The 23348-nt window shown below is 44.3% G+C and overlaps 1 protein-coding gene across 1 annotated transcript; it reads left to right on the top strand.

The window, feature by feature from the left end:
* The first annotated feature begins 7277 nt into the window (after nucleotides 1-7277).
* On the top strand, nucleotides 7278-23314 carry LOC142193826 (aldehyde dehydrogenase family 3 member B1-like). The gene is made up of 10 exons (XM_075262840.1): nucleotides 7278-7333; nucleotides 8566-8767; nucleotides 9204-9314; nucleotides 9391-9511; nucleotides 9868-9953; nucleotides 11950-12031; nucleotides 13125-13511; nucleotides 15744-15910; nucleotides 21038-21137; nucleotides 23118-23314. Exons 1-10 carry the CDS (start codon nucleotides 7278-7280, stop codon nucleotides 23312-23314), a joined length of 1509 nt encoding a protein of 502 aa, XP_075118941.1.
* The last annotated feature ends 34 nt before the right edge of the window (nucleotides 23315-23348 follow it).

Raw genomic sequence — 23348 nt, 5'->3', positions numbered from 1 at the left:
GCCTCTAAAAAACCCAGTTTGGACCAATTCATGGTGGAGGGAGCCTCTAAAAAACCCAGTTTGGACCAATTCATGGTGGAGGGAGCCTCTAACCAGCCCAGTTTGGGCAAATTCATGGTGGAGGGAGCCTCTAAAAACCCCAGTTTGGACCAATTCATGGTGGAGAGAGCCTCTAACCAGCCCAGTTTGGGCAAATTCATGGTGGAGGGAGCCTCTAAAAAACCCAGTTTGGACCAATTCATGGTGGAGGGAGCCTCTAACCAGCCCAGTTTGGGCAAATTCATGGTGGAGGGAGCCTCTAAAAACCCCAGTTTGGACCAATTCATGGTGGAGGGAGCCTCTAACCAGCCCAGTTTGGGCAAATTCATGGTGGAGGGAGCCTCTAAAAAACCCAGTTTGGACCAATTCATGGTGGAGGGAGCCTCTAAACAGCCAAGTTTTGGGAAATTCATGGTGGAGGGAGCCTCTAACCAGCCCAGTTTGGACCAATTCATGGTGGAGGGAGCCTCTAACCAGCCCAGTTTGGGCAAATTCATGGTGGAGGGAGCCTCTAAACAGCCCAGTTTGGACCAATTAATGGTGGAGGGAGCCTCTAACCAGCCCAGTTTGGACCAATTCATGGTGGAGGGAGCCTCTAACCAGCCCAGTTTGGGCAAATTCATGGTGGAGGGAGCCTCTAAAAAACCCAGCTTGGACCAATTCATGGTGGAGGGAGCCTCTAACCAGCCCAGTTTGGGCAAATTCATGGTGGAGGGAGCCTCTAAACAGCCCAGTTTGGACCAATTCATGGTGGAGGGAGCCTCTAAAAAACCCAGTTTGGACCAATTCATGGTGGAGGGAGCCTCTAACCAGCCCAGTTTGGACCAATTCATGGTGGAGGGAGCCTCTAAAAAACCCAGTTTGGACCAATTCATGGTGGAGGGAGCCTCTAACCAGCAGAGTTGGGGGAAATCAGGGTGGAGGGAGCCTAGTATTAGCAGAATTGTGCAACGCTTATGGTGGATGAGTATGAGGATGCGGAGGAATTGGAGAGGTTGAGTACAGACATGGAGTTTCATGTTGGGGTGCTTTACACAGGTGGGCCCAAAAATGAAGGCTCTATCCAGTGGTGGTTCATTTTTATCAAAGTGAGCCGGTCGGCACTCTCAGCTGACAGACGGGTGCGCTTGTCAGTGATGATGCCACCGGCTGCACTGAACACCCTCTCAGATAGGACGCTGGCGGCAGGACAGGACAGCACCTCCAAGGCATATAGGGCAAGTTCAAGCCACAGGTCCAACTTCGACACCCAATACGTGTAGGGCGCAGAGGGGTCGGAGAGGACAGGGCTGTGGTCGGAAAGGTATTCCCGCAACATGCGCCTATACTTCTCACGCCTGGTGACACTAGGACCCTCCGTGGCGGCACTTTGGCGAGGGGGTGCCATCAAGGTGTCCCAGACCTTAGACAGTGTGCCCCTCGTTTGTGTGGACCGGTGAGAACTTGGTTGCCTACTGGAGGAACTGCCCTCCCTGCCGCCAACGTCACATGCTGGAAACATCTCCATCATATTCTGCACCAATTGCCTGTGGCAAGCATTGATGCGATTGGCCCTCCCCTCTACCGGAATAAAAGACGAGATGTTGTTTTTATACCGGGGGTCAAGGATAGCAAAGATCCAGTACTGGTTGTCCTCCATGATTTTGACAATACGCTTGTCGGTTGTAAAGCACCCCAACATGAACTCAGCCATGTCTGCCACAGTGTTAGTTGGCATGACTCCTCTGGCCCCACCGGAAAGTTCAATCTCCATTTCCTCCTCATCCTCCATGTCTACCCATCCGCGCTGCAACAATGGGACGATTCGAAGTTGCCCGGAAGCCTCCTGTATCACCATCACATCATCGGACAACTCTTCTTCCTCCTCCTCCTCCTCCTCCTCCTCCATTAAACGCAGTGAAGCGGACAGATGTGTGGACCTACTCTCCAGCTGTGACGGATCGGATGCTATCCCTAACTCCTCTGTGTGATCTGAGTTATCCCTGATGTCAATCAGGGATTCTCTCAGAACACACAAGAGCGGGATTGTAAGGCTCACCATCGCATCCTCAGAGCTCACCCTCCTTGTGGACTCCTCAAAGACCCGTAGGATGTCACAAAGGTCTCTCATCCATGGCCACTCATGGATGTGAAACTGAGGCAGCTGACTTTGTGGCACCCTAGGGTTTTGTAGCTGGTATTCCATCAAAGGTCTCTGCTGCTCAACCACTCTATTCAACATCTGAAACGTTGAGTTCCAGCGTGTGGGGACGTCGCACAAAAGCCGGTGTTGTGGCACATGCAGGCGTTGCTGGAGAGATTTTAAGCTAGCAGCGGCTACTGTCGACTTGCGAAAGTGGGCGCACATGCGCCGCACTTTCACCAGTAGCTCTGGAACATTGGGGTAGCTCTTTAGGAAACGTTGCACCACTAGGTTGAAGACGTGGGCCAGGCATGGAACATGTTGGAGTCCGGCAAGCTCCAGAGCTGCTACCAGGTTCCGGCCGTTATCACAAACGACCATGCCTGGGCCCAGGTGCAGCGGCTCAAACCATATTGCCGTCTCATCGAGGAGGGCATCCCTCACCTCGGAGGCAGTGTGCTGTCTGTCCCCCAAGCTGATCAGCTTCAGCACAGCCTGCTGACGTCTACCAACGCCAGTGCTGCAACGTTTCCAACTCGTAGCTGGGGTCAATCTAACAGCGGAGGAGGAGGCGGTGGCGGAGGAGGAGGCGGTGGCGGAGGAGGAGGCGGTGGCGGAGGAGGAGGAGGGGGGTGTTCTTCTCGTGTCCCTGCCAGGAATGTTAGGCGGGGAGACGAGGTACACCGGGCCAGTTTGGGAAGCAGTCCCAGCCTCAACTACATTCACCCAGTGTGCCGTCAGTGAAATGTAGCGTCCCTGTCCGCATGCACTTGTCCACGTGTCGGTGGTCAAGTGGACCTTTGTGCAAAGCGCGGAACTAAGGGCCCGCCTGATGTTGAGTGACACGTGCTGGTGCAAGGCGGGGACGGCACACCGGGAGAAGTAGTGACGGCTAGGGACGGCATAGCGAGGTGCCGCAGTTGCCATCAGGTCCAGGAAGGCGGGAGTTTCAACAAGCCGGAACGCCAACATCTCCTGGGCCAGCAGTTTAGCGATGTTGGCGTTCAAGGCTTGCGCGTGTGGGTGGTTAGCAGTGTATTTCTGCCGCCGCTCCAATGTCTGAGAGATGGTGGGTTGTTGTAAAGAAGCGCCTGATGGTGCAGGAGAAGGAGATAAGACAGGAACAGGGGAGGATGAGGGAGAAGTCAACAAAGTGGTGGAGGCAGATGAAGTGGTGTCCTGGCTCGTCCTCTGGAGTGCATCGCCAGCACAGTCAGCAGTGGCAGTGGCAGAGGCAGAGGCAGTGGCAGAGGCAGTTGCCGTTGCTGCCTGCCACTGATTCCAGTGCTTGGATTCCAAATGACGGCGCATTGAAGTGGTGGACAGGTTGCTCTTCTCAGAGCCCCTAATCAATTTCGAGAGGCAAATTGTGCAGACAACACTATATCTGTCCTCGGCGCATTCCTTGAAAAAACTCCACACCTTCGAGAAACGTGCCCTCGAGGTGGGAGTTTTTCGGGGCTGGGTACGAACTGGAACATCTTGGGAGATTCCGGGTGTGGCCTGGCTTCGCCTAAGCTGCTGACCTCTGCCTCTGCCTCTAGCTACCTTTTTGGTGCTGCACCTGCCTCAACATCCACACTACTTTCCCCGCTTGACATCCCCCCTGTCCAGGTCGGGTCAGTGTCCTCATCATCCACCACTTCCTCTTCCAACTCCTGTCTCATCTCCTCCTCCCGCACAATGCGCCGGTCAACTGGATGCCCTGACGGCAACTGCGTCACATCATCGTCGATGAGGGTGGGTTGCTGGTCATCCACCACCAAATCGAACGGAGATGGAGGAGACTCTAGTGTTTGAGCATCTGGACACAGATGCTCCTCTGTTAGGTTCGTGGAATCGTGACGTGGAGAGGCAGGTTGAGGGACAATGAAAGGAGCGGAGAACAGCTCTGGGGAGCAGGGACAGTTTGGGTTATTGTTCTGTAAAGCTTCGGAATTTTGGGAGGAAGGAAGACAAGACTGTTGGGTAATAGGAGGAGAGGAGGCAGAGTCTGACTGGCTGCTGGACAATGTGCTGTAAGCGTTCTCTGACAGCCATTGCAAGACCTGTTCCTGGTTCTCGGGCCTACTAAGGTTTGTACCCTGCAGTTTAGTTAATGTGGCAAGCAACCCTGGCACTGTGGAGTGGCGCAATGCTTGCTGCCCCACAGGAGTAGGCACGGGACGCCCTGTGGCTTCACTGCTACCTTGCTCCCCAGAACCATTCCCCCGACCTCGCCCACGGCCTCGTCCACGTCACTTTCCGGGAGCCTTGCGCATTTTGAATTCCTAGTTAGAAATTGGCACTGTATACCAGTAGTAAAAATTGTGGGTGCACGTAACCCCAATATATTCTTTGAATTACCAGTCAGAAACTGGCACTATATGGCAGTAGCAAGAAATGAGGGTATTTGTATTCCCAATATATTCTTTGAATTCCCAGTCAGACAATGGCACTGTATACCAGTAGTAAAAATTGTGGGTGCACGTAACCCCAATATATTCTTTGAATTACCAGTCAGAAACTGGCACTATATGGCAGTAGCAAGAAATGAGGGTATTTGTATTCCCAATATATTCTTTGAATTCCCAGTCAGACAATGGCACTGTATACCAGTAGTAAAAATTGTGGGTGCACGTAACCCCAATATATTCTTTGAATTACCAGTCAGAAACTGGCACTATATGGCAGTAGCAAGAAATGAGGGTATTTATAACCCCAATATATTCTTTGAATTCCCAGTCAGACAATGGCACTGTATACCAGTAGTAAAAATTGTGGGTGCACGTAACCCCAATATATTCTTTGAATTACCAGTCAGAAACTGGCACTATATGGCAGTAGCAAGAAATGAGGGTATTTATAACCCCAATATATTCTTTGAATTCCCAGTCAGACAATGGCACTGTATACCAGTAGTAAAAATTGTGGGTGTATATAGCCCCAATTCTATTGCTAGGGGACTTGCAGGGTATTTCTGGGGTGAAGGTGGGGGGGCACACCGTTGGAACGGGTATCGGGGGTATATATCGGGTATACGGGAATACACTGACAGTGTATTCCATTCAGGATCCTGGGAAAGCTGGGTTGCGGCGATTGAGCCCGTCAGTGCCACGTTACACTGACAAGCTTCTCCCTGGAATTTAGCTCTTACAAGAGCTGTTGGTTGTCTTCTCCTTCCTATCCTAGCCTGTCCCTGCCTACCCAGAATCTAAGCCCTAGCTAGCTGGACGGAAACCTCCGTCCTCGGTGAATTGCAAGCTCAGAATGACGCGAACCTGGGCGGCGCTGTTCTTTTAAATTAGAGGTCACATGTTTTCGGCAGCCAATGGGTTTTGCCTACTTTTCTCAACGTCACCGGTGTCGTAGTTCCTGTCCCACCTACCCTGCGCTGTTATTGGAGCAAAAAAGGCGCCAGGGAAGGTGGGAGGGGAATCGAGTAATGGCGCACTTTACCACGCGGTGTTCGATTCGAACATGCCGAACAGCCTAATATCCGATCGAACATGAGTTCGATAGAACACTGTTCGCTCATCTCTAGTAATAACGATTATCACTAGAGATGAACGTATAGATTGCTAAAATTTTTATAGGGGGATGGAAAATAACATTTTTATGTAAAGTCCTATTTAATTTGCATGCACAAAATGGGATGGCGCATTTCTGCGATTTTGGCGATTCTTTAACATCCGCCCCTGTAAATATATACATGTGTGGTATGTATGAACTCCTCACATATTGCAGTTTTATGGACAGTACATTATGTTTGCAGAAAGGGATTTCTTGAGCTGCACTTTAGTGGCAAATTTGAATTTTTGCGCAATTTTTGCTAGCAATCTCTGTTTGCGGCAAAGTTGAATGAAGGTGGTTGTATATATAAACTATTAAATTGTGTTTTTATATACGGTATGCTGTGTACTCTGAAAAAAGTTAGATTTTGGTATCACAGTCACAGTTTGATAGGTGCAGTATAGCTTTTTAACATATTAGTGAACAACAGCAAAATCCTGCTTGTCTTCTGTATTCGTGTTTTTGGGAGTCCGAGCTCTTGTTGTAGTTGATGTTTGCGGTACATATAGTATATATACACATTGTATACACCATAAGCTATTATTTTAAAAGTATTTTGTATATGAATGTGAGATTGAACATGAGTTTTAGGTGCAAATATGTGTTTTAGCGTATTTTTTTCAAAAAATTATTTGTGTTGGTCGCAAAGTTGCATGAAGGTGGATGTGGCTATCGATGACCCATTAAGACATTTGTAATCTTCAGGTTGTCTACTTTCAAAAAATATATAGGGTTTAGGGGTTCACTTACTTTTCATGGTGTGTAATCCCTACATTTTATAGGATGATACTTTTTTAACATTTCCAGCTTCAAAGCAGAATTTTGTTCCTTCCAGTTCTAGCGATTTTCTGAAGACACGTGCATGCGGGTTCAGGCCATAGTGATATGGATGAACTCTGCACATGTTGAACTCTTATTTTTAGGAGGTTTGGTGCATTTAATTTTTTGTTTGGTTTCCGCTTTTAACAAATAATATACATTTATTTGCATTTTTTCATAAAACACTCACTTTAAATCAAAATTGCATGAAGGTGCCTCTTCGTATACAGTACCAAGTGGCATTCTGACAATGCTGCAGGTGTCTACTTTAAGAAAATATATAGGTATGGGGGGGTTGGATGCTTTTTTAATGTTGCAATTTAGGTTTGATTTGTCCATCTCAAAACTGTGAAAATTGCTCTGGCTACTGGAGGTGCAAAATTTCCAGAGACCCTTGGCAGCGAAAAGGTTAAAAACCCTTTGAAGTGAATGGGCTCTTAAACAGACCTTTTGCAAACCTTTCCTAAACTGCTTTTCTGCAATTTCAACAGATTCACAATGTACAGCCAACAGGCGCAAGTGTGAATGCCCCCTAACTGTGAAAAAACGCAATAGTATTTACTGCAGCTTTTTCCGCTGTGATTTGCTAATTTTTCAGACTGTGTTTTTTTGTTTTTTTTTTTAATGGTTTTCAACAGTATTTATTAATCATTTGCATCTGTTTTCTTGGTGAAATCCCTTCCTTCGTGATCTTTAGATTTTTCCCTAAAGAAGGGGCCGTGGTTTGTATCGATTGTAAAGAACGATGGACAATAGGAATGCCTCTCCATCACCAGCCCGCTGGTTTAGAGTTTTAAGAAGGTAAGGGCAAGGTAAATGGGACCAGTTATTGTATTTTGTGTTGATAAATTCATTCCAGGTAAAAAATATTCAGGCAGGTTTAACATACTGCGGCTTTTATTTGCAGCATATTCTTAACAAAAACAAAAAAAAACTACATGTCTTAATATGCATTTAGCTGTATAGTGGGAAAAATCTGCCTTAGATGTGCAGCTGCTGATAAAGGATCCATATATTTGTAAACCCAATTAATTATAGTCTATTTAATACTGGTTCACCGGGTTTGTACTGACAAATCTCAGCTCTGAAAAAGTCACGGGGTCTAAATTGTAGACAACGCAGTTACATAAGATCACCGTTCCTTTAACTGTTCTTGGTTTTGACCTACAAATACTATTCAAACACTAACCCTGTGTTTGAAATACAGATGCATCTGTGTCCAAGCCATGATTTTTCATGGATTCCTTGAAAAAGGCTCTTAACAGAATCCTTGATTCAGATGTGCACATAGCCTTACTGATATGTAATACTATTTAAACATGGTGGTTGCTCAGGAGTTTTGCAGTCTCTATATCTCCTGGGACTCCAATGTATTCCTCAGAGAACCAATGCCCACAGTGCTCCTCCTGTTCCTCCTTGCACAAAGGCGGAGGTAGCGGTCCTGCTGCTAGGTTGTTGCCCTCCTACAGCCCCCTCCATGTCTCCTGGTGTACTGGCCTGTCTCCCGGTAGTGCCTCCAGCATGTCACGTTGCACCACAGACTGTCCAGGAGTTGTCAGATGCTTTAGTGCAGGTCTGGGAGGAGATCCCTCAGGAGACCATCCACAACCTCATTAGGAGCATGCCCAGGCGTTGTAGGGAGGTCATACAGGCACGTGGAGGCCACACACACTACTGAGCCTTGTTTTGACATGTTTTCAGGACATTACATCAAAGTTGGATCAGCCTGTAGTGTTTTTTTTCCACTTTAATTTTAGGGGGAACTCCAAATCCAGGCCTCCATTGGTTAATAAATTTGATTTCCATTGATGATTTTTGTGTGATATTATTATTATTATTATTATTATTATTATTTATTTATTATTATTATTTTTTTTATCATCACATTCAACTTTGTACAGAACAAAGTATTCAATGAGAATATTCATTCATTCTGATCTAGGATGTGTTGAGTGTTCCCTTTATTTTTAGTGTATTATTAATGTATACATATTGATTATGTTGCTCAACTGACATGTAACTGTATGATGTAGGACTATGACTGGTGAAAGTCATGCAAGAAAATCCTCCACTTCATCTCAATATGAAGAAATTCTGAAAAAGTCCCGAGAGGCATTTTTATCAGGAAAAACCAAGTCTTGCCCATTTAGGCTGGAACAGCTACAAGCTATGGTGAACCTGCTGGAACAACACGAGATGGATTTTGTTGGAGCATTGGAGAAGGATATGCACAAGGTCAAGGTTTAATATTGAGGCTGCAGTTATACCATTACATACATTTATTATATTGGGTGTGTTCCTATCTCTTTTAAGGGTATTCTGAACTGGAAAGTAAATCTTCTATTTGGGGTGACATTAACTAAAGCTGAATGCAGTTAACAGGGGTGCCTACAAAGAGAAGTGGGCCTCTGTACAAGAACAGTATACAGACCTTTTAACTTCCAGCAGACTGTGATAATGCGCCCCGATGTCTCTTACTAGTATAATCCTTTACTAACATAGTAGGAAGATACTTGCTACTCTTAGGAAAAGGGAGGCACTAGCACCTTATCATTCCCCTGTAGAGCTCCATATGTTGTATGTATACTGTTTTGGAAGTAAGTGACTCTATTGCACCTTATATCTACCACACTGTACTCCATGTATAATGGGTTTGCACTTTCACTTGTAGCCCAGATTTGAAACCATCTTATCTGAGATCTCTACGGTGAAAAATGAAGCAATTTTTGCAATGAATAACCTAGAACAATGGATGGCACCAGAACCCGTCCAGAAGAATATGGTATGTTTGACATTCGGTCTTGGTGACATATACATTGCTCTGTATATTAAATCTATATATTTCTCTTTTTATCTAGACTTCATTTCTAGACCGCTGCTTTGTGCAGAAGGAACCTGTAGGTGTAGTGCTGATTATCAGTGGCTGGAGTTTACCGGTACAGCTTTGTCTTATACCAATGGTCGGCGCAGTGGCCGCAGGTAAGGTTGTTTTTTGGCATACTCGCAGTGGGTTCGTTCCTGCAAAACCATTTGTCTGCTAATCTGCTGTGATATACAGTAGCAATGTGGATAAGAGGATAAAACTGACACACTGCAGAAAAAAAAGTGCAAAGCGACTTGTGCTGTGGATTTGGAACCAGCATCATGTCGGTGGTTGAGATTGGCCACGGTTTTGAACCTTTGCAATGCATTAATATTTGGACATTGACCTCACCATGCTCACAAAAACAACCCCCCTCTCCCATTTCTCCCTCCCTTTTGTGGTCATAGCTTTTCTGCTGACGGTATCATAACCATGATATTTTGGTTCTACTAGGTTCCACTTTCTTTCCTAGGTAACGCTGTGGTACTGAAACTGCCAGAAACCTGTTCTCACACTGCGGACCTGCTGCAAACCCTGCTTCCTCTCTATCTGGATAATGTAAGTACGGCTCTGGTTTTCAGTTATTGTCCATTTACCTATACTAGGTTAGACCAAAACAGTATGTATAGAATATGCAGTATTATGTCGTTTTAGGGAGCCGACTGCCCTTTCAGGCCACCTTGTGGGGTGCAGAGTTATATAGACTGTATATGCCATACTAAGGATTCTATGAAAACAATATGCAAATGTTTCCTTCTTGGTAGAAAAGGAGAACTTGCTCTGGAGCCACATTACAGATCTACTGGTTTGGCCTTAATCCCAGATTATACAACTAGATTTCAGAGAAAAACAGGCATTGATCTATAGGGAGATTAATTTCCAAATGGCGGTTCTAGAGCAAATGTTTAATTCTGCATCATCAGTAGCCTAAAAGATAGAAAAGATGTAGATTATTGTGAGGCCGTTGCCTTATGTGAATAGGGATGTGCTGCTAGCAATGCAGCAGAACGAAGGGGGAACAATTGTGATAGAGATCATTCCTCCTGAATTTCCTTTACATTGGCCAGTGCAATGGGCAGATACAAACAAGTGCCTATCAACCTGCTTATCATCATTTGTTGTCACCCTACTAGAGTGTTGGATTGCCTAATAGGACCTTGAGGCATTTTATTGGTCCAGATCCCATCTCTAGAAACTCCACCTATAGACAAAATGGGGATCTGATTCATGCACTTTAGTGAAAGGCTAGCCATAAAAGTCTACAGTAGTTACAGAAATGGTTGAAGAAACGGGGGCAACTATATGGGGCTCACAATCTACATTGAAAAAAATAAATAAATAAATGGTTGAAGAAACAGCCATAACAAAAATAGCATACCTCCCAAATGTCATGGATTCTGCGGGACAGTCCTGGATTCTGGGTCCTGTCCCAGTTGGCCGGAGGTATGTCCCAGATTCAACTTATCTTTGTTCGTAGAGGACACAGATGAGTTGAATACAATGGTAAAACAGGAGCGGACAGTGCTTTCTTCACCACTGTTCCCCTCCCTATATTCTGGCCCCAGGAACTGTAGGCGTGATATGATGACGTCACTCACATCGCATCTGTAGGTCCCTGAACAGTCCAGGAGAAGAGACAAAGCAGCAGAGGAGTGATGAGAGGGGAGTATCTGTGATTTTATTATGTTAAACTTTGGAGGTGGACATTGGGGGAGAGATAAAGTGGGACATTAAACTGGTGGTAAATGAAGGGGGTAGTTAATCTGGTGGCAGGTGTAGTGGGGCAATTAAACTGGGGACTGATGTAGGGGGGGGCAATTAAACTGGGGCAGATAAAGTTGGAAATTAGGCTGGTGGCAGTTGAAGGGTGGCAATTAAACTGGGGGCAAATGAATGGGGATATTAAACTGGGGATAGATGGAAGAGTGGACATTAAACTAGGGGCTACTAGACGAGGATATTAAACTGTGGGGTAGCTGTAGGGGGAGATATCTGCCTCTAGTTGCCCCCAGTTTAATGTCCCCCTCTGTTTGCCCCAGTTTAAACTGGGACACGAGGAGAGGGACTTCATACTGTGGGACAATTGGAGGGGAACATTATAATATGGGGTCATATAATGTTAGGGTGACTGTAGAAGCATTATACAAAGAAAAATGGTTGCGAACGGGCTGAGTCAACATAGAAGTGGACGAAGCTAAATTTGCAGTGGCAAGCATAGGGTTTTAAAAACCCTCCTCCACGTACAGCTGTCTTTTAGTGCAATTTGTCCATACAGATTAAGCTTTGAAATCTGCAGCATGACCATTTACACAGACTATTCATGAGGCTTTCCTTCAAATGCAATGGGATTTATGATTGGGAGTGATAAATTTACTGGATTACAGGTCTCCTCTTACACGCTTCCTTCCTCATGGCATTCTTTTCTTATATTCTGCCCTGGCCCTATGATAAATATATAATACTGTTTTTTTTTTTTTTTTTTTTTTTTTTTTTTCTCACCTGGTTTAGTCAATTTTAGCTGAAATTAGATATATTCTATTTTTTTTCTCTCCAGAACTGTTACCAGATATTATCTGGAGAACACATAGAACTACTGGAAATTTTGGAGCACAAATTTGACCATGTCTTCTACATAGGTATTTTTATTTATACATGAAACCAACATTCATATGACCATGAAAATGGCTGTTTTGCACCCGCAGGCTGCCCGTTTTCACAGAGCCCTTATACATTTGAGTACATGGAGGGATCCATGAAAATTGCAAAATTAGAGCATGGTCTATTCCTTGACAGTCTGTCACAACAGGCCATCAAAATATTGGTCATACAAAAAGCACCCATTTACACGAATAAATATTAATGCAGCCAAGGTGCATGGTGGTTATTAAAATTACAATTTGTATAAAAACTGATCAGTAAGAGATTATTTTAGTTCTTGGTCTTAAAGGGGTTGGCCACTTTCAGACCAATATTGACAAACAAATGTACAATAAAAAGATATATAATTTTCTAGTATACTTTCTGTATCAATTCCTCACGGTTTTCTAGATTTCGGCTTGCTGTCATTCATTCTGTTACTTCTATTGGATAAACGTCTGACCATGGTCATGTGATTTACGGTCCATGGTCATGTGATGAATACACAGGTGCACAGCTGATTACCAGGCAGCTGTCTAATTACTGTGCTGTGACTATAACGAGCTGCACCTGTGTGCTCATCACATGACCATGGACCGTAAATCACATGACCATGGACCGTAAATCACATGACCATGGTCAGAGTTTTATCTACTAGAAGTAACAGAATGAATGACCACAAGCAGAGATCTAGAAAAGTGTGAGGAATAGATACAGAAAGTATATTGGAATATTGTATATCTTTTTATTGGTCTGAAAGAGGCCAACCCCTTTAAGTTTATCGAAATGTATCAACTCACATAACAGTATTAATAAATACTTGTTATCCCATGAAATAATAATTTGGGAGAATCTTAGATTTGTGTTGTAATATGACTCTATTAATCCTCCTGGAAACTTATAAATGGACTACCGTTACTAGTTTGGGACGAGTCTCTAAACACTCTAACACACTTGTTTGACAAGTATTAATTTATTCGCGACTAGAAGGAATAACCTTGTAATATTGCTAAAACCTAAGAAAAGGTGATCAGAAATGTTTTAATCTGTGAAGAGGACTTATGTTAGTTGACTTATCTATTGTGCTTGCAGGTGACCATAAGACAGGTAGACAGGTAATGCAAGCAGCAGCCAAACATATGACGCCTGTATCTTTGGTCCTTGGAGGAAAGAATCCTTGCTATGTGGACAAGTCATGTGATCTTAAAGAAGCTGCTCATAGGATTGCATGGGCCCGGTTTGTTAACGCAGGCCAAAATTCACTCGCTCCAGAATATGTTCTGTGCCATATGAATATTCGAAATTCCCTAATTCATGAGCTGGAAATGTGCATCAGTGAATTCTATGGGAAAAACCCACAAGATTCCCAGCACTATGGTCGCATGGCAAGTTTGGACCAGTATAAAAGAGTCAAGGATTTTCTATCTTGTGGTCAAGTGGTTCTTGGAGGACAAACTGATGAGGGTGAACGATATATTGGTAAGGACTATGACTGGTACAGTAATTGAAATCTTAAAGGGGCTCTATCAGCAAAATCATGCTGATAGAGCCCCACATATGCATGCATAGCCTTTAAAAAGGCTATTCAGGCACCGTAAATGTTAAATTAAACTACCCCCCCCGTTTTAAAATAATAACTTAAAAAAGAATGTGATTTACTTACGGAACGTGCACGCTGGGCGGGCATTCAGGGCGTGTCTTCATCTTCTTCCCCGCCTCTTCTTCCTCTGACGTCTTCGGGTCCCGTCCTCCTCCGGCGCTTGCTCGCGGACACTGATAAAAAAATATAGCCCGGGCGCATGCGCAGTAGCCGTAGTAGAAGCCGCGTGCTACTGCGCATGCGCCCGGGCTATTTTTTTTATCAGTGACCGCGAGCAAGCGCCGGAGGAGGACGGGACCCGAAGACGGCAGAGGAAGAAGAGGCGGGGAAGAAGAAGACGGCGCACCCTGAATGCCAGCCCAGGGTGCACGTTCCGTAAGTAGAGAACATTCTTATATAAGTTATTTTAAAACGGGGGGGTAGTTTAATTTAACTTTTACAGTGCCTGAATAGCCTTTTTAAAGGCTATGCACGCATATGTGGGGCTCTAGCAGCATGATTTTGCTGATAGAGCCCCTTTAAAGGATCCTTGAATTCTATCCTTGAAGACAAAAACAATAACCAACATACTGCGACTTGGACTATGAGCCTACTAGCAGTCATATATGACATGGTAAATTGTGAGAAACTATTCAGCAGCTGCTATGACCCATGACCTTAGGGGGCCCGATGCGTTCCCTGCTGCTTTTTTTCCTTTAATAGATCATTACCTGCTGGATTATTCCAACAGATAATCGCCCCTATTTACTTACCAATCCTTTCTGTCCATGGCTGCCTCCACTCCCACTTCATCCCTCCAGGGGCCTCATGTGTCCCACATCATGTCGCTGAACACTATTCAGCGCAGTGCAGGGGACATCCTGGAGGCTGAAGGAAAAAGTGTTTTGTAAGACGAACCTTGCAAGCAGTGGCGTAACTACCGCCATAGCAGCAGAGGCAGCTGCCACAAGGCCCAGGACATTAGGGGCCCGGTGACAGCCACTACCGCTGCTATCATTATACTTTTATCATTATACTGGGTGCAGGAGCCACTATGGGGGACAATGCTGTGTGCAGGGGGCACTATTGGGGATAGTACTGTGTGAAGGGGCCACTATGGGGCATAATAGAACATGCAGGAATGCGTAGGGGGGGGTCGGTCGAGGTCTTCAGCGTTGGTCGGGGGGGGGGGGGCGCCTCATGTCAAAAGTTCGCCACGGGGCCCCGCCATTCCTAGTTACGCCACTGCTTGCAAGGTTCACCCACTGATTTAATTTGAACCATATACGTCTGAAACTGCTATGATCATACTCTGAGGTCTCTCCAGACCTCATAGTATAATGATTGGAGGCCCATGGAAGGTGAGAAAACATAAATAATTGTGCAACCTGCCTCTCCTGAGCTATGGTGCTGGTCTTTGGGCCTTTTCAATGATGACACAGACCGCTGACTCATAATGATACTGGCGTAACCCACGTGACCACTGAGGACAAATTACAGGTCTGTGCCATCACTGAAGAGGACTGAGGACTGGTGCCGGAGCCCAGGACAGGTTATTTACATTTACTCACCTCCTCTAGGCCTCCACACATTCTACCCTGAGGTACAAACCTCAGACTAGAATAATAGTTTGTGGGTAATGAACCCCAAAATCTGTGGCTTGGCCAAACCCAAAATGTTTTCAAACAAATTAGGGGCCACTATGGAACATTATACTATATTTGAAGGGATCAATGTAGATCATTATACTGTGTGGAGGGGCCATTATGCGATGTTGTACTGTGTGTAAATGCGGCGTTCTACCGTGTGTGCATACACATGTATAATTATATCTCAAATATATGTGTGTATATTTATTATATGGATTTGGAGGGGGACATTAAAATTAAACTTGGCTCTGTCTTTACATTGTTAACATAGTGAAATGTTATTTGCGTTTTTACCTGGTATTTGTAACTGGCCCTGCAGTTTTATTGGTTATCATGTGGCTGGAAATAAGTAACGGGTAAGTAAAAAAAAAAAAAAAAAAAGTCCAGTGTGAAACTGGTGCAAAATTGTGTATCTTTACCCCTAGTGATATTTCCATCATCATACAATATTTCTCATCCTGATGCATCTTCTCTATTATTTAGCCCCTACAGTTCTGATTGATGTAAAAGAAACAGATCCTATTATGAAACAAGAAATTCTTGGACCAGTCCTCCCCATTCTGACTGTAGAAACTTTAGAAGAAGCGATCCAGTTCATCAATAAGCGGGATCGGCCTTTGGCTATATATGTCTATTCTAGCAACTCTCAGGTAATTTTACGGTTAAGTGTATTAAGAAACCCTACCCCTGCATTGAATCTATTGAGAAAAGGGCATTACAGATGTTTGTCCTATTTATAAATGGTATTTAAAAAAAAAAAAAAAAAAAAAAATCTGCAGTAGGATCTAAGCGTGATTTACCTATTGCTGCTTTTGCTGTGAATTTTATCCATTGAAATAGGGGAAATAGATTACAAAATCATTTGTTCACGGTCATGTGTAAATACAACCTGTGGATAAGGTCACGAGGCTGGTTTGGTGCAGGAATTTCTGTGACTCTTCACTTCATCTGAATGGAGTTTAGAGAAATCCTGAGAGATACTGCAGAAACAGACAAATTCAGGAAGACTGGCTTCTATAATCTGCTGATTCCAGAAGGGTTTCTGCTTGAGTTTCAACTGTCCATCTGTAAAATTTATTGTATTTCAGTATGAAAGGCTAGGTTCACACTAGTGCTCGCTCTATGTTCGAGGTTTCTGTCCCCGAACCCACTTATAAAATGCGGAGAGAAAAGTTCTGCAATCAGACAAGACTTTCCTCTGCATTTTTTCGAGAGGAAACCCAGTGGACCTCATTATAGTCAATGGGGCCCACGGATAACCGCTTTCTAAGCCGGTTAAATTTCCATTTTTTTTGGGTCCTCAATCGAACCCCAGGAATGGAAAGATGAACGCTTGTGTGAGCCTAGCGAAAGATGCATGAAAATAAAGCTTGCAGTTGCATGTGTGATTTAAAGTAAAGTCAGTGGAAAAAGACATGCAAATTGTTAGATTTGGAATAGGCCACAAATCAAAATTAAATTGGAGGGTATTGGTGTGTATCGCCTACACTAAACCTATCCAACTGCCACCACCATGTTATAGAGCACATTACAGATATACATAACATGCCATTGGAGAAAAACATTGAAGTACCATACAAATGCTGCAGTTGGTGCACTGGGGGCTGGCCTGAAGCTTTCTGAGCACTGCTCTTGCCGCTCATACTCCTGTCTGTGCCACCTTTGCAGGTAATGTTGATCCTTCCACTGCTATGACCTCGCCCATCCTACAGCAAGAGCAGTAGACCCAGTGTGCAAAAACTGACAATTTGCATAAGACTTCAAAGTGTTTTCTTTAAACCTACAAAGGTGACATAATAACAGAGGATTGCTGTTTATCTCTGTAACATGGAGGAGGCAGTTGAATATGCTTGGGGAGAAGGTAGACTCTTTAACTCCTATGTGCACCAGGACGTACTTGTACATCATGGTGCACATGACTAAATATGGCGCCCGCCCTGAAGCTAGTTGCTGGATCTGTTTACACAGAGAGATGACTCTGACCATGGGCATATAACCACTCAGATGGTTATTTTCACTTTCTATATGATGATGAGTAATGGAAAAATTAGAAACTTAAGACTTTTGGATTGCAGGGAACGACAAATGAAAACACAAAAATGAAAAATGTCTACATCACATAAAGGTTAAATTATCAGTCTGAAAATCTTTGAGATGGCTAAGATGTTAAAGAGGTTGTCTACGGAAAAAAAAAACCAAAATCTTCCCCATTCAAATATGGTGCCAATCTTTCATGGGCTTTGTTCTTTATAGGGAACCTATAATTTTCATTTGAGACACTAAGCCTTCCACATGTCCTTATGAACTGGTGGTTTAATGTCACAAACGGCTGTATTCTAACTGTCCATGGTCACTATGAATGTTTTCGACTACAAACCTTTATACCAAGAGATGACAATTAGAGATGAGCGAAATATTCGTTATTTGTTTTGAATAGCCCCTCAATATTTGACTATTCGAACGAATATCGAACCCCATTATAGTCTATGGGGAAAAAAAACGTTTGTTTCAGGGGAACCCACAATTCGACTCACGAGGGTCACGAAGTCCACTATGACACCTCAGGAAATGATGCCAACACCTCTGGAATGCAACTGGGACAGCAGAGGAAGCATGTCTGGGGGCATCTGACACGCCCAAGTCACAGTTTTACCCCACTATCACAGCCTATCAACTACACACTTTCCACACTCAAAAAATCCTCTATGAAAATGGGGAAAATACCTGGAAACCTTCTTTCCTCCCCAATTGTATGGACAGAAACCCAAATTTTACGCTAAAGAAACATTACCAAGCACCCCTTTAAATCACGTTGCCCATGACAACCACAGATGGAATAGGCAATGGGAAATCCAACAGTACCCACCCTTAACGGTCTTTATGTGTGTGTGATGTGGTAAGACCTTCAAAAATTCACTTTTCTGGCCCTTAACGTGAGCCCTTCCAAATTAAGTTAGAGGCCCTTAAGCTGAGCTACAAACAGAGATTTAGGCCCTTTAGGTGACTTGAGCCTTGCACCAGCAGAGTTTTTTGCCCTTTGGGTGAGTTGAGCCTTGCACGAGCAGAGTGTTAGCCCCTTTAAAATTGTTAGCCCTAAAACGGTGGTTCCAGAACCATCACTCTCATTGTGTGGGATTGATGCAGTGGATTGGACTGAGGACCCAGACATTGACCTTGATTTGGATTGGGAAATTGATAACATTTTGGCATCAAGTCTTGGGGGTAACTTTTCTCTAGAGGACCGCAAAGGTGGAGAATTGGCTGCAACTACTACTACCGGTAATGGTCCTCTAATATCGGACTCTACATTACCTCTACAGGGTTCTGATCAGATGTTAATAGTCCAAACAACATGCTCCAGTACTTTAGATGTAGATCAGAAACCACTTTCCCTTCCGACACCAGATTTAACCAAGCTTCGTAATCCTGCTGAGATGGAGCCACTAAAGGAAACCTTGCCTTCAAAGGCATGTTCTGGAGCTGCGACTGAGCCAAATCTAAACACAGAGTCCTTTGGAACTGAACAAAATTCTCATAACATCAGACGGGCCCTAAGTTCTGTGCTTTGCACAAAGTTCCACTTGACCACCGACGCGTGGACAAGTGCATGCGGCCAGGGACGCTACATCTCAGTCACAGCACACTGGCTGAATGTAGTTGAGGCTGGGATCGGGTCGGAAAACTGTGGCGGCCTGCCTTGTCTCCCCGCCCAATATTCCTGGCAGGAGCGCTGAAACACCATCCTCCTCCTCCTCCTCTGCCATTAAATCGACCCCAGCTACGAGCTGGAAATGCTGCAACACTGGCGTGGGGAGATGTCAGCAGGCCGTGCTGAAGCTCATCAGCTTGGCGGACAGACAGCACACTGCCTCTGAGGTCAGGGATGCCATCCTGGATGATATGGCAATGTGGTTTTCGCTGCTGCACCTGGGCCCAGGCATTTTTTTCGTGTGTGATAATGGCCGGGACCTGGTAGAGGCTCTGGAGCTTGCCAGTCTCCAACACTGTCCATACCTGGCCCACATTTTGAAATTATTGGTGCAACGGTTTTTTAAAACGTACCCCAATTTACACAAGCTACTGGTTAAAGTGCGGCGGTTGTGCACCTACTTTGGCAAGTCTACAGTACCTGGTGCTAGCCTCAATACACTCCAGCAACGCCTACATCTGCCTGAAGCAGTTGTGCGAGGTCACCACATGGTGAAACCCTAGATACCATGTGTTGAGCAGGGTGTGTGAGCAGCAGAGACCTTTGATGGAGTTCCATCTCCAAAACCCAAGGGTTCATCAAAATCAGCTCCCTCAGTTTTTGCACCATGAGTGCCCATGAGTGGCAGACTTATGTGAAATCCTATCCCATCCTTTCCACTGGACACTTTACAAACTCACTAGAACCTCTATGAATGTGGATAAATAATTTGAAGACTTCTTTCCTCTACAATAATATGGACAGAAACATAACTTTAAACCGAAGGAAAAATTAGCATGCGCTCATCACAATTCCTGATATGACAGCTGTGTTAAGCAGGGTGCAGGGTACAACGCAGACCAGGCCCAAGCACCAGGAACAGGTGTTACAAGGGCTAGCGGATAATGCTTCCAGCTGCTTTTCCACCAGCCAGTCAGCCACTACCTGCAGTCTTGTTCATACCCAGGAGTCTGCCCCTCCTTCCTCCCAATCTTCCCAACAGAGTCATCCCACCCTTGCCCCTCCCAGGATCTATTTTCAGGTCCTTTTACTGTCTTGGTTTTTTTTTTTCAATTTTACTGGTTTTTTTCATTTTTTTTTTTTTTTTTTTTTTTTTCAATGCCTCCGTTGTCGTAGTTCCTGTCCCGCCTCCCCTGCACAGTTATTGGTGCAAAAAACGTGCCAGGGAAGGTGGGAGGGGATACAAATTTTTACTGCGTTTGCCGCGTGGTATTGGATTGGAATCGAATACCTCGAACGGCCTGATATTCGATCTAATACCAATTCAATCGAACGGCGTTCGCTCATCTCTAATGACAATGCTACCACTAGGTGACACTTGGAAAGTGAACCTTGGCTGCACAGTGCACGCACTTGGATTTGCCCCAACTTCAGTGAAGAACTGTGCAAGCGTTGTGTACAGAAGACCAGAACGCTTTACTGTTTAATCTGTGGGCACATACAGGGTTACAGTATTGCTATTTTGGATCCTAAATCACTTTTCCAGGATTTGTACTTAGTTTAGTATCCCAAATAGACCTGATAGGTTCCCTTTAAACGAGATCACCATTAGCAGACACAGCCCATGTGCAAATCGTACTTTTTATGTGGGTAAAAATTCAACCCCCCCCCCCATTTTCTAGTCTTGGACAAACCCTTTTTAAGTACTAAATGTGTCAGACGCACTAGATGTACAGATGGAAACTGCTTTTCTGTTGTAACACTATCAATATTATAAATGTTATTCGTTATTCACTTTTTTTTCCAATAAATGTAAGAAAAAAAAACACTGAAGAAAAACTAACTTGGGCTCTGTTCAGATGTGTGTGATTTCTCTTACAAACCACAATAGCCAGATTCATTAGCTTACAGACCATTGCAGCACCCATATGGTCCCTGTTGACTTAACGTCTGTTATGTTATGTCATTTTGAGTGGTTGAATTAGTTGGTAGATCACATTAGTATCTTCATAAAGCAGACAAAGTGAGGCCCTTCCTGTTCTACTCCGTGATTAAAACATGTATGCCAAATGAAATTAATATAACTTGGGAAGTCTTGGACTTGTACTTATTTATGTTCCTTCTTTAGGTCATTTCAGAAGTTATGCAAAAAACTTCTAGTGGAAGCTTCTGCTCAAATGACAGTATAGTCCAAAGTCTGTACACCAGGTTGCCCTGTGGAGGCGTGGGTAAGTGTACGCATTATTTGGAATTTAAAGGAAATATTTGTAAATTATGCAGTTATGGCCCTATTACAGTTTATAATGCATTGAAAAATGTGTCAAGTGTTTAACCGTATGCCAACAAACCTAAAAGGCAATGTATGTATGTGCTGTGGATGTGATTTAGTGAAATCTAATTCAGGAACATCTCTAACCCCACCCACTCTAAGAATACATCCATTTTCCTTAAATTGGCTGTCCAGCAATTTGACAACTTGGAGAAGGTGAGAGAAGGCGAAACAGGAAAAAATATAATAAAATCGTACTCTCCTGTCCCCAATGCAACGGCGTGCGGCGTGAAGTCACTGCTGGAAGTTCTGCACCACATGAGGCCAGTCAGCTGACACAGAAAAGTACCCGGTGATTTCACTCACATAATTCAGCCACAGTTGAAGCTACTAATTTGCCTCAGTGGTCACATGCAGAGAAGGACTACTAACAGCAACTTCACGCTGCGCCCAAAAGGACAGTGGCGGGGACAGGTGAGTGATGGATATAGATATATAATCTCTATATCTAATATATTCCGATTATTCCATAAATGCACAGTAGAAACCCCTCCCCACCAAAGGGCACCCAAATAGAGAAAAGAATCCAGTCTGCCAGCAACTTAAGCAGAGGGAAGATTTCCTTTTATTGGTAAAAGCAGTACATTGCAGCAGGACATCTTCTACTTAAGTTGTTGGCAGACTTTTTTTTTTTTTCTATATCTCATATATTTATTTATTTTAGTTTCACCTTCCCTGGCCACTTCTGTGAGTTGTCAAATTCCAGGACAATCCCTTTAATGCGGTGGCTAGTAGACTGCATTTACCTTTTATTAGTCTGGCAAAAACAGATTGTTTTTGTCCAAAATCCATAAATGTGGGATCAGTGGCCTTTATCCAATAATTGGCCTACTTGCGCAGAATCGCTGCATTTTTTTTAAATTTTTTTTTTATCTACTAAACTAATCCCTTACTAGACAGTTGACATTGATAGCGGGATTGATTTAGTTTATACGGGCTATTCCGTCATCTTTTGGGTACCTGTATGCCAGCTGTCTGAAATCTGAGCTGTATGGCTGAACTTAGACGTTTACTAATCTAAGTCTCCAGCACCATCTTTGTCTCATCACACACTATTCGGTGTCTATGGTTGGCCTTCCATTGTTTCACTCCTTTTTTAGTATTGTGTAGCTGGTTGTTTGGGGAATATTTTTGTAATACAATGTATACTTATTAGGGGGCATTAACACTTGCGCCCGTGTCCATATGTCAGGTCTCCGTCCTATTTCCCGGGGAAACTGAATAGGGGATGGCTTGCCAGCGGTCAGTTTTAAAACCCATTCCTACTGTGCTTCCCCGAAAATAAGACAGTGTCTTATATTAAATTTATCGTCCTAAATATAGGACCTGTCTTCTTTTCGAGAGACATCTTATGACAACCAGCAGTCATGCCGGCACTTCCTTAGCGGAGCGTCAGCATGACTGCCGGTTGTAGGTAGTGTAGGGGAGGGGGGGGAGGTATTATACTTACCTTTCCCATCTTCATAGTAGCGCTGGTGCTGCTGTTCGTCCTGGCAGTGGTGGGCGGGACTTTGCAAGCCTTCGGGGGGGGGGGGGGGGGTTGGGTGGATGCAGCAGCCGGATTTCCTGTGCACACTGAGCACATTGTTCAGTCGGCTGCAAAGATTTTTGGGCATGCCTTATTTTCGGAGGGTGCCTTATACTGTATTAGACAATTCAACAGAACCCCCCCCCCCCCCCCCCCACTGGTCCACATAAGAGCCAAAAGTTGCCGATTAAAATAGCAAAGTAAAATTCTGTATAGATCTACCCTTAATGGAGCAGAGCTAGTGTAACATAACAATTGTTGGAGGCTTTTGTGAGTGGATATAATAACCTGTAACAGATCTGCTGCAGATCACTGATTTTACATCTGTTTCTCACCTGTCATTTGCCCCAGGAAACAGTGGTGTAGGAATATATGGTGGCAAGTACAGTTTTGACACCTTCTCTCACAGCCGTGCCTGTCTACTACGTAACACGGCCATTGAATGCGTCACTTACCTGCGCTATCCTCCATATGCTGAGAAGCAGCTACATCTCATGCAGTGGGCAACGTCTATCTCCAGGACAGATAAGTGGTGCCACATACTATAAAAATGTCTTCTAATCCATTGTCTGAAAGCCGCAT

The sequence above is a fragment of the Leptodactylus fuscus genome, chromosome 1, assembly GCF_031893055.1.
Source record: "Leptodactylus fuscus isolate aLepFus1 chromosome 1, aLepFus1.hap2, whole genome shotgun sequence".
In the NCBI taxonomy this organism is placed as follows: Eukaryota; Metazoa; Chordata; class Amphibia; order Anura; family Leptodactylidae; genus Leptodactylus; species Leptodactylus fuscus.
Note: the sequence above shows the minus strand (reverse complement) of the source record. Positions and strands in the feature narration are given on the sequence as shown.

What these genes read in the sequence shown, in the direction of transcription:
- LOC142193826 (XM_075262840.1), top strand. Translation starts at nt 7,278, where the DNA reads ATGGACAATAGGAATGCCTCTCCATCACCAGCCCGCTGGTTTAGAGTT. An exon ending in TGGAGAAGGATATGCACAAG is followed by an intron (nt 8,768 to 9,203) that starts GTCAAGGTTTAA and finishes TTTCACTTGTAG; the next exon opens with CCCAGATTTGAAACCATCTT. An exon ending in GGTCGGCGCAGTGGCCGCAG is followed by an intron (nt 9,512 to 9,867) that starts GTAAGGTTGTTT and finishes TTTCTTTCCTAG; the next exon opens with GTAACGCTGTGGTACTGAAA.